General features: G+C 36.7%; 1 protein-coding gene across 1 annotated transcript in view; it reads left to right on the top strand.

The window, feature by feature from the left end:
* The window catches only part of jeb (jelly belly), a 47051-nt gene that overhangs the window by 24374 nt on the left and 6604 nt on the right, over positions 1 to 16073 (top strand). Inside the window, exon 2 of the mRNA XM_069053333.1 lies at positions 14300 to 14460. Coding sequence (XP_068909434.1) covers positions 14300 to 14460 — 161 coding nt within the window. The remainder of the gene's footprint in view (positions 1 to 14299; positions 14461 to 16073) is intronic.

The raw sequence follows: 16073 nt of genomic DNA on the forward strand, positions 1-16073 counted from the left end.
TTTCATCAATGTGTGCTCTTATTCCATTAAAATGTTTATTATTATTTCGTGAAATGGGTTTTAACCAAACTTTGAAACAAATTCTACATGATTTTGTTTTCATTATTAATGAATACTAACTTTTCAGTCAAAATTAAAATGTTTTTAGTTGTATTCCTCAAAACAAGGACTAATCTAAGCTTCACCTCTTTGTCTCTTTTTTTAAATTGGCGTTGAAGATTCGATTATAAACACGCCACCGGATTAGAGCTCTGATCAGCTGTTTAAATTTAAATCTAACCTCACTTTTTGCGTTACTTGTATTTTTAATCTGCAGTTTGAAAAATCAGTGTTTTTAAGAGGAGTGGTTCACAATCGACTCTTCAACGCCAACTTCGACGCCAAATTAAAAAAAAAACACACAAATTCCGCATTATTATGAAAATGAATCATCTGTTACACTGGACATCATGGATATTTCTAGTGTGTCAGATTTGCCTGGAGACAGATAATGAGTGATCGTTATGCAGCTTCAATGTCCATTTGGAAAGCTCCTGGAAAGCTTCTCATATATGTTCAGAAATTAAATTTAAAGAAAGATCTTGCTCCTTGTACAAACACATCAACTAATTTTACATTTTACACGTATTTCATAAAATTGCACAAATTTTGATCTTTGGTGTTGAGCAAAGAATATTATCGACGGTCGTTTTCTATTTGTAAAAATGTCAGATGCAGTAGTCGAGGAAAACGAATTTTCTCGAACAAGACAATGAGACTGTAAAATTAGCCAAATGCTTCCAAAACCGTTCCTTTTTTATGATCTATAAACTGAGTTCGCTACTTTCGCTATTTTCTCAGTTGATTTCTGGAAACATATGCACTTAATGACGGAGTCTGTCGTAAATGATTCCATCCGTAGAAATAAAAAATACAATTGTATTAAAGAAATCCAGTCATTGTCGTTTTGTGTTCGTTTGAATTTTTTCGCGTACATCGGCCTTTATTTTGGAGATATTTTTAGGCCCATTAATAATTATTTATCTAACAGGTTGTGTCGAAGCCGTGGCTCGGCGGTTTTTAATTTAGCATAATTGCTGGAGTTTGTGCGCTAATTACTCTTGTAATTATGGGGAAAGCTTACCAGATTACTTCCGACAGAATGGAGTTGGGGCTATTTTAAGGAAACATTGTGCAATTAAAATTATCGCCGCAACAATCGTACACTCCCCCAACGATAATTCCGGATAAAATAATAAATATTAGCACGCTAAATGCCATAAATAAAGCCCTAACTCGATAGTTCGGCCCGAGGATCGAGAGTAGAAAATTAATTTCGATTTTGGAGCGCCCCAAAATATTCTATAATGGAAATGACGAACTCATTTTATTGTTATGGACAAGGGCGCGCCCACATTATGATATATCGTATAGAAAAAAACCCGCTACAACTATCTTATGTTTGTCTTTTTCACTGTTGATGAATTGTTCAAGGTTTCAAATTAAGATAAATATGAGCTTTTACTGCTAACCCCCATTTGGATCCGGTTGCTCTTCATCCGGCGCTGCGCATTATTGACGGACGATCCAAATACGCCGATACAAACGGTTAAATTCTAATTAAAACAATGTGAAAAGCGGTTTTGGTCTTTTAAGCGGTCGGGTAATTATGGCAGCTTTTCACCGAAGCTTTCACGGCTTAAATTGAATCTGTTTAATTAATTTCGAGTGACGACGTCGAATTTCCCGGAGGTTCCTCTTGACATACCCGCAGCCATTGTTTCGCTTCGTTTTAATCAATCTCATGTGGAAAAGTTTAACGGTTTTAAAATGATTAATAACTTTGTTTACTTGAAGCAAGTCTGTCGCAAAAAACCTGAATTTGTAACGGTACGTGCCAAAAATAGCTCAATTTTATTTCACACGTTGCAAAAGAAGGTTTTCGAGACTCGTTCGCTATCGCAAGGGACTACTTATCAGAAGCCGTCTTCCAGTTCAGTATAAAATTCTAAAGAAATTTTACCTCATGTCTGAAGTGGCACAAACCGGGCGAAAGCTACAATATCCCCCTCGAAAATATTGCGCTTTTCTAGTGCCCCAATAAGTATGGCAAAGTACAAAATTTAATTGAATAAAACTAAAAATTTACGGTTCGTTTAATTTAATAATTTAATTGTAAAATGGAAAAAATAAAAAAAAATTTTAAGTCAAGATGATAATACGAGTAATGTCCTCACGAACCAATTAAACTGTAACACAATGATAAGATATGTATTTTTTTTAATTCTCATACATTTTTTTAAACAAAATTTTGTTATTGTTTGTGACTTGCGCGTAGGATAAAGTTAACGTCGGATATATCAAATACAAGCAAACTATATATTTCATTTTATTTTAATTCATACAGGGTGATTCACGAGTAATAAATAACCTCACGAAATATGTGATGCAACCAACATTACAGTTGCATCGATTATGTGGATTTAAAAAATATATACGTGTATTGTTGGTTGCATCATACATTTTGTTAGGCTCATTATTACTCGTGAATCATCTTATATTTATAAAAGGGTTTAAACATGTTAAAAATTGCCTGAAAGTTATGCATCAAGGTGAACCGGTTGCGGTGTTCAAAAATTTTTCAACAAAGATCAACAGTTAGAAACGTATTTTCTGCAGGATAGAAGAAATACATATAATGTATCAAGTGCTGACTACGACCGTTTAATCACTGGATAAACCACTATCCAGCGTTAACTTAAGAGTTCCTGACTTTACCATTTGCTGAGGTCAAATCAGCACCCTTGCCTGTTTTATTTTCGTCAGGATGACTTCATCGTCGGCTGGACTTGACTTGCTTCCACGTGTGCTGTAATGAGTCGTATAATGGGTTTGTGTGGGAGCAACCGTTAATTATTAATTAGTATCAAATTTACTGGCAGGACGCATCATCCAGACGACCTTTGCTAAACCGATATCGGCATTGCGAGCTTCCCCCACATTCCAAAAATTCCAAGATACTGTTGCGTCCCCAATGCTTAAGTGACAGCGCAAATCAGCACCTAATGGGAATTTTTTTTGGTGGAGTGGGTCCTTTTCCGCCAGCCATTTGTCCATAATTGCAAAAACACCGCAAAACAAACGCTTCTCTCGAATTTAATTAATTATCGATGTAATTTCGTTAAAATGTGATTGTTGTTGGCGTTGTCATGCGATATGGTGCGGCGATCAGCGCAGTAAAGAAGGATGTGAAGCGATGTTTGGCCTGCTGAAGGACTGCTGTTACGTCAGAGGCGCCCGAGAGGTGAGCGTTGAGCTTTTGGGCCGGCGGCGCCCACGCACGATCAATACTACATCATCAATGCGCATCTTACAACGGCCACACTCCGAACGTTTACATCCCATTCACAAGTGAGAACCGCCAACTATCGCCGCCACCACCGCCGTCGCCGACGACTCTCGGAGACGTCTGCATGTATACGGAAACAGACGCGAAATGGGAATGTCGCCTTTTATTTTAGGAACTAGGCCTGAGACAATGATGAATCGGCTTCTGAATTTTTAATGGGATCCTTTCGCGGGAGTGCGATACTCACCACCCCGAAAGACAAACACTGAGATTGACAACATTTCAAATCCTTGCGGAGCTGAAAGAGGTTTCGAGTTGATGATAGGTTCGAGGTGTTAATTGTTGGTAAACAATGTCAGATTAGGAAGATCGGGAGAATAAGTTTCGTCAGTTTCGGGGCTGATTAATCTTCTATAAGGGTAGTAACAATTCAACTCTCTCAGGTAGTCGGCGCAGTGACATATGAAAGGTTAGTATTTTCCGGAAATGCCTCGTTCGAACTCTCGAGAGGTCGTCTAAAACTTCCATATCCATCATTCCGCCCCTGTCAAAACGGTGTAGCTTATATAACTGTTGGTCAAATGTTTACTGCAGCACTCTCACTGCCCTAAGTGTTATGTACTTCTCCCCACAAATTTCCTTTTGCTACCAGATCAACGATTCCTTCAAAGTCTTCTCTGCAACAAGTACTCTCAAACAGTTTTTATATCATTTCCGTTGCATAAAGTACTTGAATTCGTATCTTCGCACATAAAACATTCATCGAATTGATTGACAAATACTAGACTTCCGACTTGGTATATTGCATTAAATATTTTATAAATCGTTGTTCAATTTATGATTAATACAACTTTGACTTGAGAACCTTGGCACATTTTGAGGGGTGTCATTTTTGCGTCGTGGTCTCCGGTTTAAACTGTCCCTTGACAGTTCAATCTGTCCTGAATCTGCCTTGAAAAGTCCCAGTTTTAAACGGTTTAAGTCTGTTCGTCTGGAGTCGGCTTAGATGCACGGCCTGCTCTGATGCGTGACTCACATCCCGTTCATCCTGATTTCCCCCGAGCATCGCACAACTAAACACGACACTGACTTAAATTCCTATTTAATTAATCCGCGAATTAATGAGTGTCCTTAAAATAGTCCTCCTGTTAAAAATTAACTCCTCTTACTCGGTGTAGTAAAATTTAAGACGCAGTAATTATCTGTTTTGCACAATGAACACCCCCCGGACTATTTATAAATGCAAATGCCGTGAGCACAAGTGGAATAATTCTAAAATTAAATTATAAATCTGATTATCTGGGACGATTACGGTTGAACACAAACACATCGCAAATTTTTGGTTGCGTGACTACTTTCTTAATTGAGATAAAGAAGTAAACATCTAAAAATACATTTTTATGATATTTGGTGAAAGTAGTTAACATCTTTATTTAGTCGTAAAGTATTTTTTGCTCTAGCGAGAATCCCATCGCTCCCCGTCTTCACAATTCTGTTTAACCTTTGAAAAATTATCGAAAAGTTTCCTCTTTTTCTCGCCGCAGCCATTCATCATGCGGTTCCAGTTACCGAACAAAACCGACTCTGGGATTGCAATAAATTCAAATTTTAACCAACATATAGAAGAAAAAATTAGACTAGACCACTTCGTTCGTTTCTACTAAAGCTTTGACAACACAACGTGAAGTTTTCTTCCTTGGGAAAAGTAACCTCTCGATGCTTCAGTGGTATCAATCAAAATCAAAATGGACTCGGAAATGTTTCAAGATGGATCGCCCACTTACCCAGAAGCGAAGGTTAGAACATTGCTAAAGAACGGTATTGCGAAATTGAACAAGACGAAACTTGCTTAAAATTAAAGTTTCGTAAAATTAAGGAAACGAGGGGGCGAGTTTTACGATTTAGAAGAGAGTTCGGTTTGGAGGCGAATATTGGAAAATGAGCGCGGTAAACAGTGAGCTTTTTGTATTTAAATTTTATGACAAGAAAAATGGAGATGAAGTTGTCGGGTGATAAAACTTTTTACGAATTTGAAATCTTCGTTCAATTTTTTTTCCAAATTATTAGAAACCAGCTTAAATAATAAACAGAGTTGGGACGAAGTTCGCAAGTAATAAAACTTCTTTCATATTCAAATTTATTGATTCCTATTCAACTTTTTTTTTAGATTATCGAAAAAATATGTTGATTTTCCGAATAAAAAGAGCGGGATACATCATAGAAGTAGAGAAAAAAATTCATGCAAATGCCAGATTACCGCCCACAGCGGAAATAAACAGCTTTTACATTCACACCGGATACATTCATGAAACTCAGAACTAGCGATTTCCGCTAATCAACAAAAGGAGATCTTTCCACGACCATAATGAACAAAAAACCTTGGAGACTCTTTTGTAAAGCGGAGTTACGAACATTCTCATCGTAACATCAAAATATTTTCATTTCTGCTCCACATGTACTTCACCAGCGAGCAGCGATTTTATGTTAAAATACTGTTATTTTTAGAATGGTAATTTTATCCCGGAAATGTGTTGCATTATGGTTTTAAATGCGGTAAAAATCAGTTATTAGCGTAAAATCGCATTAGTGTATGTGTTGATTACGAGTTTCCAGGAGGGCAGTTAATTCCGTAATTGCGTCAAAAAAGGTGAAATTTAATTTACGCGCGTTAACGATTTTTGTGATTTATGCAAAATAAATTACATAATAATATCCAACAGGTTGCGGTAAAAAATCGCAGTTGAAGAAAGACGTAATAATGTAGTGAAAATTATTTTTAAAAGGGTCGGTAGTTGCCAAGTAATTCCGGAAACTCGAAACTAATGATCTGAAGACATGGCCAAAAGATTTAATAAAGTGAACGGACGAGAAAATAAAATTGTTCTGTATCCGGATGTAGCGGACTCATTTCGTAAAATATCCACTTTGTTACTCGAAAACACAAACGAAATTTTATTTTTATTGTCTGGCAAATTCACCGAATCAAAAATGCCCGGCGCATCCACCAATTTGCGTCCGACGAACTTTTTATTTCGTTATTATTAGGTACGTTAAGTCTTGTCTGTGACATCAATCAGCGGTCCTGCAGGAGGTGGACGGTCAGACGTCCGCGATTTTCAATCGTTTATTTTGACTGAACTTCTTTTACGATATTGTAAATATTAGACAAGCTCGTAAATTTCGGAGATAGTAAAGCGAGACATTTTTTCCTTTCCTCTTCGAACAACTTCTGTATAAATAATAATAACGATCGATGCAATTCGTCGTTTGGACGATTTCAGTGGCGACTCGCCCTTCAAATCGTGCAGACTCGTAAGAAAATTGTTTGGGTAAATGTTTGTTTTGTCTTTTACCAACTTTACATTTTATAAATATTTCATTAGTTTATTCCAATATTTCTTAGCGAACGATTCGACTCCTGATCTGGGGGATGGCCTGTTTGATAAATGCCAAAGCAAGAACCGGGAATTTTTTGCGGTGTTAAAACATCCTTCTGCATCATCAGTTTTTGTCCTTTCCGCACCCATTAAAGCGATCTCTCGAGGGCTAATTTCGCCAAATTTATGCGGCTTAATATAGCCCTGAAAAAATTTACAAGCCATGGCGTCATCAACTTGTTGAATAGCAAACATAAAATTCCCCAAGTATGCATTTTTTTATTAATGAAGGCGAGCTTTTCCCTGAATGGGCTCGGCCGGCACGGAAACACACCCTCATAAATCACAATCCGACTCCTGTGACAATCAATTGTGATGATAATTTTCGCAGTAAATTGATTGTTGATAGCGAAAAATAGAATTTCGTTTCGGGGTTAATGGCGTTGTAACACTTCCCTATTTTTTTTATTTATATATAACCCCCAAAATAAACCGCAAGGGTGTTCCACGACTTTATTACATAAATAACGGGTCGATTAAACCCCAATTAGAACCAGCAAGGGCTATTTTAAGAACTTGAGTCTATTTGAAGTTCTCTTATTGATTTATGAATGGTCTCGTGCATGTAATTGCTCGCCTTCCACTTTTATTATTAACCCCATATTGATAGCTCGATTCTGGTGCCATCTAATTTTTTTTCTAAAGCATTGCGCAAACATTGATACTTTTTTCATGACGTCACGCTCGCTGTGCCGCAATTCCATCAAAATCCTTCATTATAACGGATCAAAATGGTTTTTTCGTGACGAAATTTGTTTGGAACTTGCTGGAATTAAATCAACCGTACTCCTTCCATAAATTCGCTTAATCCAACCCTGGTATTATGAGGTTAGCGTGCGATTACAAGCAACAGTGCCGCGCTATTTATATCTTTGCGTACTCGGTTTGTTGGGGAACATTCATTTAACTTCTTCAGCTGGGTCCAATTACCTGACCACATCTGACCCTAAACAATAATTGGATGCAAATCTCGCGCGGAACGTGCGTAAAATTCAAACGGTTCAATAAGTTCAAACGGGGGGATGAGATCTGAGCCTCCGACCAGACAGATCTTCTAAATCCACCCCTTGTTAACGATATTGCGAAAACAAGGAAATAATATGCACAAAGGGACCTGCGGTTTCTAAACTACGACGGTTAGATAGAATTAATCTAAATTTGATTTGATCTCGGTTCCGGAGACTCGCAGGGCAGGTGCGTTGCCCTCTGAAGTCGTTACTGAAACAAAGCCACCTCACGGGGGATAATTGATGGTTTCACAAAAAACTAGTCATTATCAGTGCGGGTCTCGAACGGAACACGAACGAGATAGTGCTTCGACGAAGCAGAATTTATTAATTATCTACCTAGACGAATCCATATTTGACCAAGAAAAAATACACCCCTAAAATAACAACGCTAATTGTACGAGTTCGTATTAATTCCTGATTTCGGTTAGTGTTGGAATGATCTGGATCTGAATACTATTACCTGATAGATGGAATTTAATTAATGCAACAATGGAGTCACAATCGCAACAAAGCATGATTCCAACCTCATAGCCTGACCCTGATAAACTTTTAATTGAAATAAGCTGTAAACAAATAGCTCGTACTATCCTCGGCGCAGCCATTGCCATCTAGAACACAAAGCAATTGTTTTTGATCGTGACGTCACAATAAAGGCTTTATCGAAGAACGAATTAAACCTCCAGAATTTAATAAAAACAGTAACATTTTTGGTTAGCACTCTTTTTTTTGTAGGACAATGTGTGTAGGCTTTAGAATTACTGCCTCGTAAAATGCCATCAATGACGCGAAAATTGTCATTTACAAGTGAGGTTAAGTTTGCGTATTTATTGTTTTTGCATAATTTTTACTTTGTGAATCATTTAAATAACACCAAATCGCAACAAATGCTTCTTACATCTTAATTATATGTGCAGCAAATATTTTTTCAACTAAATTGTACTTACAACGATTTACAATCACGAAAATGTTGATAGGGTATAAAAATACTACCCAGTAAATACGCTGGTATCAACTGAAATTATTATATACACTTGCCACCAAGCTTTTGCTTATCTCACAATTTTCAATCTTCCATAAGAATGATTAAAACACCGCATTTGATACTTTCTGAAAATGCAAACAAATTTTGACGGTTGGCTTTCCTCGTGACGTCACACGCTGTCTGGAGTGTCTGGTGTTCTAGAGAAGTATACTCGAAATGTTTGGATATGGATTGCCAAACTCAAGGTCGCTTAAAACTTATGATTGAACTGTACATTAGTGAGATCTGTCATAAATTCCAATAACCTTATTGGCGCGCCTAGTTACTTTTGCTGGTAGTGCCAACTTAACGACAAGTCCCCAATCCACATCCATAACGTTCCGACCATAGAGATGGCAATGGTACAGCCTAATTAAAATGAACAGAGCCCCATCGAGGGGTCGACACTTTGAACTTCCGATTTTGTAAAATTGAATACCGATGTTCTCGGTTGAAAAAAGACAAGCCCTGCGTAATATATTCTGGTAATATCCGTGGATTTGCGGTGAAGTTATGGCAAATAGTCGGAGAGAAAGCCATAACGACAGAACTATTAGAATTTTTTGCCGTTCCCTGCTAAATTTAGTTCTGTAACTGGGGGCAGGAAAACACTGTTGACTAAGGCGTTAAAGGAAGATGTTCTAACTAGATAGTCGCAGTTTATATCTCCTTCCCACGCACTTCAGTTCCTTCCGAATTTAAATTACATGCCCGAGAGAATCGTCTCCGTCGTAGTTAAGATCATTCTTTCGCTCGCCTTCTCTTTTGTCTTCCTCTCCTTTTACAGTTCTCACACCTAATGTAAATCTACTTACCGAATGCCTCGATGTATTAATCCTGACGTGGCTCACACTTTCCGGTCCCACATTGACAGTTATTTTATTCGATTTGCGACTCTCCGGAGCTATGTAAATGGAAAATGATGTTTGACACAATATGGCCACTTTTTTGCCAGCGAGATAAAACGCGGCTGCAGACCCTCGAGGGTTGTTTGCTCCCGTTCAAACGGAATGCATTTGTACGAAATTCTAAAAGGTTTGTCAAGAAGGAAATTTGGACCTTGCCAGTTTAACGCGGAAATAAAAAATCAACCTTGCAATAAAATATCTTTTTTCTAAATCATCACCGTCTCCCTTTTTTGTTCTAACAATTTACTTAGTGATGTAGGAATGAGCCTAGAAGTGTTTTAAATTTAGACCTAGGCAAATGCGCAACCATTTAACGTTTCGTGCGATTCCATTAAACGAAAGAACGGCGGCAACACAGGCACACTTTTCCCAACAATGACCAATTAATATAAAAGTTCGTCGAAGAGACGTCCTCTGACGTCAAAACTTCGTGACTGGTTCATATTTTCGTTCAGGTTTTAAGTTCGCATTAAAACAGGAACGCTGAAAAATTGACGAACATGATATAATAAAACAACTCGTAAATAGGGTGCGTGTCATGAAAATTGCACACCTGAAATAATTTGTGTAATTTTTTGTGGAAACCTGAAGACAGTTGAAGAATCTGTTTCGCAAGAGTTGTCTAACCCCTGGAAAGAAAATACCAGTCTAACCAGTTCACGTAACGGTAATTGATGAGTCATTTGATAGGGGCAAAAAGGGGATGGGGTTTCAATCGTTGGGGAAACTGACGCCTAGTGGTGGGTTTATTATCGCGAAATCAGCGGGTTAGGTGTCAGAGCTGTCACCCCTCGCCATTCCGGGACATAACTTGTTGAATACGCCTGGAGGCCGAAAATAGCCCGGCATTGATAACCGGAGCATAGTATCATTAGCGACCGCAGGAGGGAAGCTCGGCCGACTTGTTTCGGTTTCTTTAGGGGCGCCCTTAAAAGTTGGAACGCGTGAAAAGGACACGTCTCTCCAAAAAAGAAAACTCTCCGGAGAAATTAATTGTCCCCGATAAAATTTCTCGCCGGATCAGCGAGAAACGTAACAGTAAAAAAGAATACGAGGATTTTTCACGTGAAAGAACACAATAAACTAAAAATAAGTTATTCGATATTTCACAATCACTGACGTTCATCAAGTTTTTATGTGCGCAGTCGTAAAGAATTCCCGTTGACAAACTGTGAAAAATCACATTATCACAACATAAATATAGAGGCTTAATATATCCATTTAGAACATGTCTGTCAGGAATCCTGCGACATTATAAATATTTCATGCGGTTCCCTTGGTTTTGACATTTTTGATGGGATGCTCGTGCGGAGGAAACGACCGCCGAGCAAGACAATAACTGCGAGAGACGAAATGAAAAACTTCACACACCGTCCGAACAGTGTCAAAGATCGAAGTTTGTTGCCACTGAGCTGTGAAAAAGTGCTTTCCTGGCGTTTTCCCGGAGAAAATCGCTCGGACCTGCACATGAAATGTTACACGACTCGCTGCGAATAAAATAGACGTCCCACGACGTATCCTTACTTCACCGAAACTTTCCTTATTAGCACGAACATTTTCCGCAGAACTGTTACGCGCCTCAACAGTCACAGTTAATTAGGTAATTAGACCAAGAAAAAAATAAATTCGCAACAAAGGAACATACACAAAAATCAAATTCGGATAATTAATAGACGCATAGTGAAAGATGTCTTGCACTAAACAAACATGGGATTCAGTAGATAATGACATTTTAGCAATACTCTGTCAAATTTATAATTTATAACCTTCATTAATATTTATAGAAATTCGTCACTACTATACGTGTTTCACGTAAGAGTACGAGGCTGACGAAGTCTAAACGCAACACAAAATACATTTGATAATGGGAACTAGATTCATTAAAAATTATACGAAACGAAAACGGGAGATGTTTTGCATTTTTTTTATCAACAAATATACTCGATAACTATTGGTTCGGAAATTTAACAGCCTCTTTTAAGAGGACTTGAAAAATAAAGGTCCTTTATAGAATTTTAGCACCAAACTGCTTCGACCCAGTAATGAAAAGGCGTTTGGGATATCAAAGAAATGTAGAATTTTTTAGGTTTTGAGATTTTTTCAATGATTTTTTTAACCGCTTGTTAATTACGCAAACCACATTCGTCCAGAAATACATATAAATAATAGGTAACAAATATGATATACATATAACTATATGTATAACTAATGGTATATTGAAATTTATTCATTATGGAAGTGAAAATCCAGAGGTCGGCCTTTTTTGAAACTTGAAACCAGCCAATTATTATAGTATTTTATGGCGGGAGTACCATCCCTCCTGGATTATTGAGGATTTTAACTCGTTTTCGATGCTTCCATAAAAAATATGCGGATTATCAGGATTTTAACCCGCTTTTGAGGCGGGGAGCACCATCCCGCCTGGATTTATTGTGGTATTTACCCCTTTTGAATACTTTCATAATTATTTGCAAGATCTAACTGGCGATATCCTGAATTTCTGGTATAATTTGTTTAATTTAAATACTTAGTTGTCAAATTATAATCGTGAGTGATTTTTAACGATTTTTCGTGTGTCCATTTGCCCCGGTCTAGAAATTAAAAGTCAGTTTGGGGTGTTTAAAAACTAGGGATCTTTTAAAGGTTTTTGATGCGTTTTTTGGTAGATTTTTAATCATTTTTTCATGTGCCCAATTTTTAGTGGTCTTGAGATGCTTTAGGGGTATTTAAAAGGTTTTGAGGCTTTTTTTGTGGTTTTTCAATGGTTGTTTGCATGTCCCAGTTGCTCTAGTCAGAAATGAAAATCTATTTTGGAGTATCTAAAAATTGGGGTATTTTTGGTTGTTTTTAATTGATATTCTTGCATGTGTCAAATGGTCTGGTCCAGAAGTAAAGAACCATTTTGGGGTGTCTAAAAACGAGATTTTTTAGGTCTTTTTAGTGTTTTCAACCATTTTTCCGTGGTTTGGTGGTCTATAGATATTTGGGCACTATTGGGGTCCATAAAAAAGGGATTTTTGAAGAATTTTGGGTCCTTTTCGGTTGTTTCATATCTTTTTTTTGGGCCCTTTTTTAATTATTTTTGCATGTGTCAAATGACCTGGTCCAGAAGTAAAAAGCCATTTTGTGGTGTATAAAAACAAGGGGTCTAGCAAGGTTTTTTGGGTGCTTTTGAGGTCAGTTTGTTTGATTTTTGGTGATTTTCAACGATTTTTGCATACCCATCCCAAACATCCTGGTTCAGAAGTAACATTTCAGCAGAAAAGTCTTCTTTAAATATTTCCGTCTCTCCGTAAAAAACAGGTAAAATTTTATTTTCATAATAGATTTACTGGCTGCTTGCTATTAACCCTAATAAAAAATATCTCTAAAAAGAAAGAAGTGGAGAGGACAGAAAAAGCAAAAACAAAGATGAAGGCAGAACTGTAATTTTACAACATCAAAAAACGTTTACAGTATGAAATCCTTGGAAAAAGAGAAAACCTTAATTTAAAAAAAAAGTAAAATATGTATTCGAGAGAGGCAGTAAATACTTTGAAAAGTTTATGCAAACATGAATAAGAGCTTTGAAGGCACGATAACAGTTGTCAGTTTAAATAATCAGAGTCTTTCGTAAACGGTAGATGTTGAGAAATATTTTCCGGTGTAGTTTAATTTCGGCTGGAAAACGAGTAGTGCCGACGCTTAACACGTAAAGTAAATTTAAACTTTGAAAAATTCTATGTGAAAATTCAGGCCGTTACTTAATTAGTCACGTAGGTTGACGTTTTAACGAGCAAAAAATTATAAGCTCGACGTTAAACTGGACAAAATGCAAATAGACGAGTCCGGTAAATCTAGGTATGCAAATTTTCGTTTTCAGTTCTCTTCCAACTAATGTTTTATATCTCGTTAAGACACTCGACTCGACTTTTTTCCATTCGTGTTATTTATTTCGGAGGAAATATAAAATGCTTGGGGTGATACCGTTACAAGGTATCTCAATTATAAATCCGGGGTTCATAATATAATTTTCCTTCTATAAGAGAGAGAATTTGTGTGTAAATTTATCTTCTCTCGAAATCAAATAAACCGGTGACCTGTCGTAATTCTTTTTCACTTTGTGTGCGCACTGAACCGTGATCGTTCCAGAGTGTACATTAATAAAGCTCTGCCTAGATAAAGAATTTATTTGGCTTCGGTGTTTCGAGTCGATTCGACGCGCAATTACAAGATGGGATGGTCAACAACTGACGCCGTTGGAAAAATAGAAATAAAATTTATCAAAAGTATAATCGAAAACACCACGATAATTGTGAAAGCTGATTTTACGGCGTCCATCAGGATTCATTTCTCGCCCTTGGGCCCTTGTCGTGTGCGACGAGCACTATAAAAATTTTCGTAGGTGCGCTCGAGTAACGAAGAGGTACTTATTTAGGCCTCGGGAGAGCTTCCATTAAGCCCGCCATAAAGCGTCCTCCTTGTCCTTGACTCTATACTTAGATTTTTGATATGGCATCGTTGGTATTGTTTATATTCGATTCGCGCGCACCGTCGTCGAATTACGCCAATAAAACGAAATCACCATAAAGACATAAAATTTATTTTGTTTCCAGAATGTCCCCCCGCAGCCGACGGCATGGAGCGGTTTGCATGCCCCACCCCCGACAGGCAGGGCCGCTACCACTGCATCGACGACCACGTCCTTTGCGACGGTTTTATAGACTGTCCCTCCGGGGAAGACGAAGACCGGCAGGCCTGTATGTTTTATAAAACGGTACGTACACAATAATTCACCACACAAATTATTAAATAAGCAAGAATTTATCACACGTTTTGTGAAAATGACAAACACGCAGATGAATTTTTAACGAGACGCGGTTTTGTCCCACGCAAAAAAATGTTTCTTTCTTCGACAAAAGACTACCGTCCAAACTGGAAACGACTTGAGTGACTTTCCGCAAAGTTTTTTCATAGAACTAACTCAGTACTTATTTCACAGGTTTTTCCATTCGAAACTTCAGAGATTTTCATTACTTGACCGAACGATTATTTTATTTAATCGGGGAGCTTCATAGAGCTTTATGTGGAGGTTTTCCTTTGAAAACGAGCACCTCATAACTCATATTTGTCACAACTGTACTAAACTATTTATATCCTTTCGGGAGAGTGTTTTTATAGCTGGGATAATTGGTATTTCAAATATATTTTAGAGCAACCTATCGATTTTGTTGACACTATTTTATTACTAAATTTTCTAAATTACTCTTTATTTTTTATTTTTCCTCTTAAACAACACTATTAAACTATGCACGATCAAAATAACAATCAAGCTAAATCATTCTAATTAGAACAAACACTGTGTTTTTAATGGGTGAATAATTAATAGCAAATATTGATGAAATAAAACTGAAAGCCGTCTAAAATAATTGGTTTTAGTCAAATTAAAATTTCAAATACTTTAAGAGCTTCAATTGATTTGATAAAAAAAGAGGATTTTAAAAAAAAGTTCATTTTTGCCGTAAAATTTATTGAGAACTTTAAAAACAAATTGAAGAGGTTTCTTTATTATGTCTGTCATTTTAGTTTCCCATTTATCTCAGGATAACCCTTGCAATTACAAATTAATACGATCTAAAAAAACGTAAAACGTAACATAAGAAACAAACAAAAAAAAACCGTTTAAGAATTATATTCACATTAAATATTAATTATTAATAGAAAATCTATTATTATTTATAATTTTCTTCCAAAACCCGGACAGTGAGAAAATTAAATTTTGAATGACATTATCAAGAGAATTTCTAGATATTTAATTAATTTTTTTAACACACAATTATTCACTAGATAACATTGTGGTAAGGATATGGCCAGGTTATTATTCTGAAACCATGCTTAAAGTAGTCGTGAAGAATACCTAACCTATTCCATGACAAACAACCCCTTACAAAAACACTGCCTTGGCTATGTTTTATTGCGGGGGTGATGAATTTGGGATTGAATCTTGTGTTGATTGGTTGCCTCACACTTATTTTTGTAACAAGTTTCATCGATAAATAAACTAGGCAAAAATGAATAGGGAATTTTTTCTTTTTTGAATTTTTTATAAATACCGTTTAAAATTTGTAATGAAATGTGTTAGAAATATATAAATATAGAGATTAAATGTAATGTTTCAAGTACTTGTAATATTTTAAATTTATCTAGTGTTTAAGAATACGTGGGCGGATTGGGGCAATTATTTTGCTTTCCAAGAAAAACTGTGGAATTCCCTATTCATTTTTGCCTAGTTTAATATTTTCTTCCAAGCCTCAACTGTCCAGTTGAAATGTCTGGAAAATCTTCTAAAAAAGTGTTTTTTTTATGAGCTTCTAATTAACAATGTTTCTG

This window comes from Tenebrio molitor, chromosome 7, assembly GCF_963966145.1.
Source record: "Tenebrio molitor chromosome 7, icTenMoli1.1, whole genome shotgun sequence".
Lineage (NCBI taxonomy): Eukaryota > Metazoa > Arthropoda > Insecta > Coleoptera > Tenebrionidae > Tenebrio > Tenebrio molitor.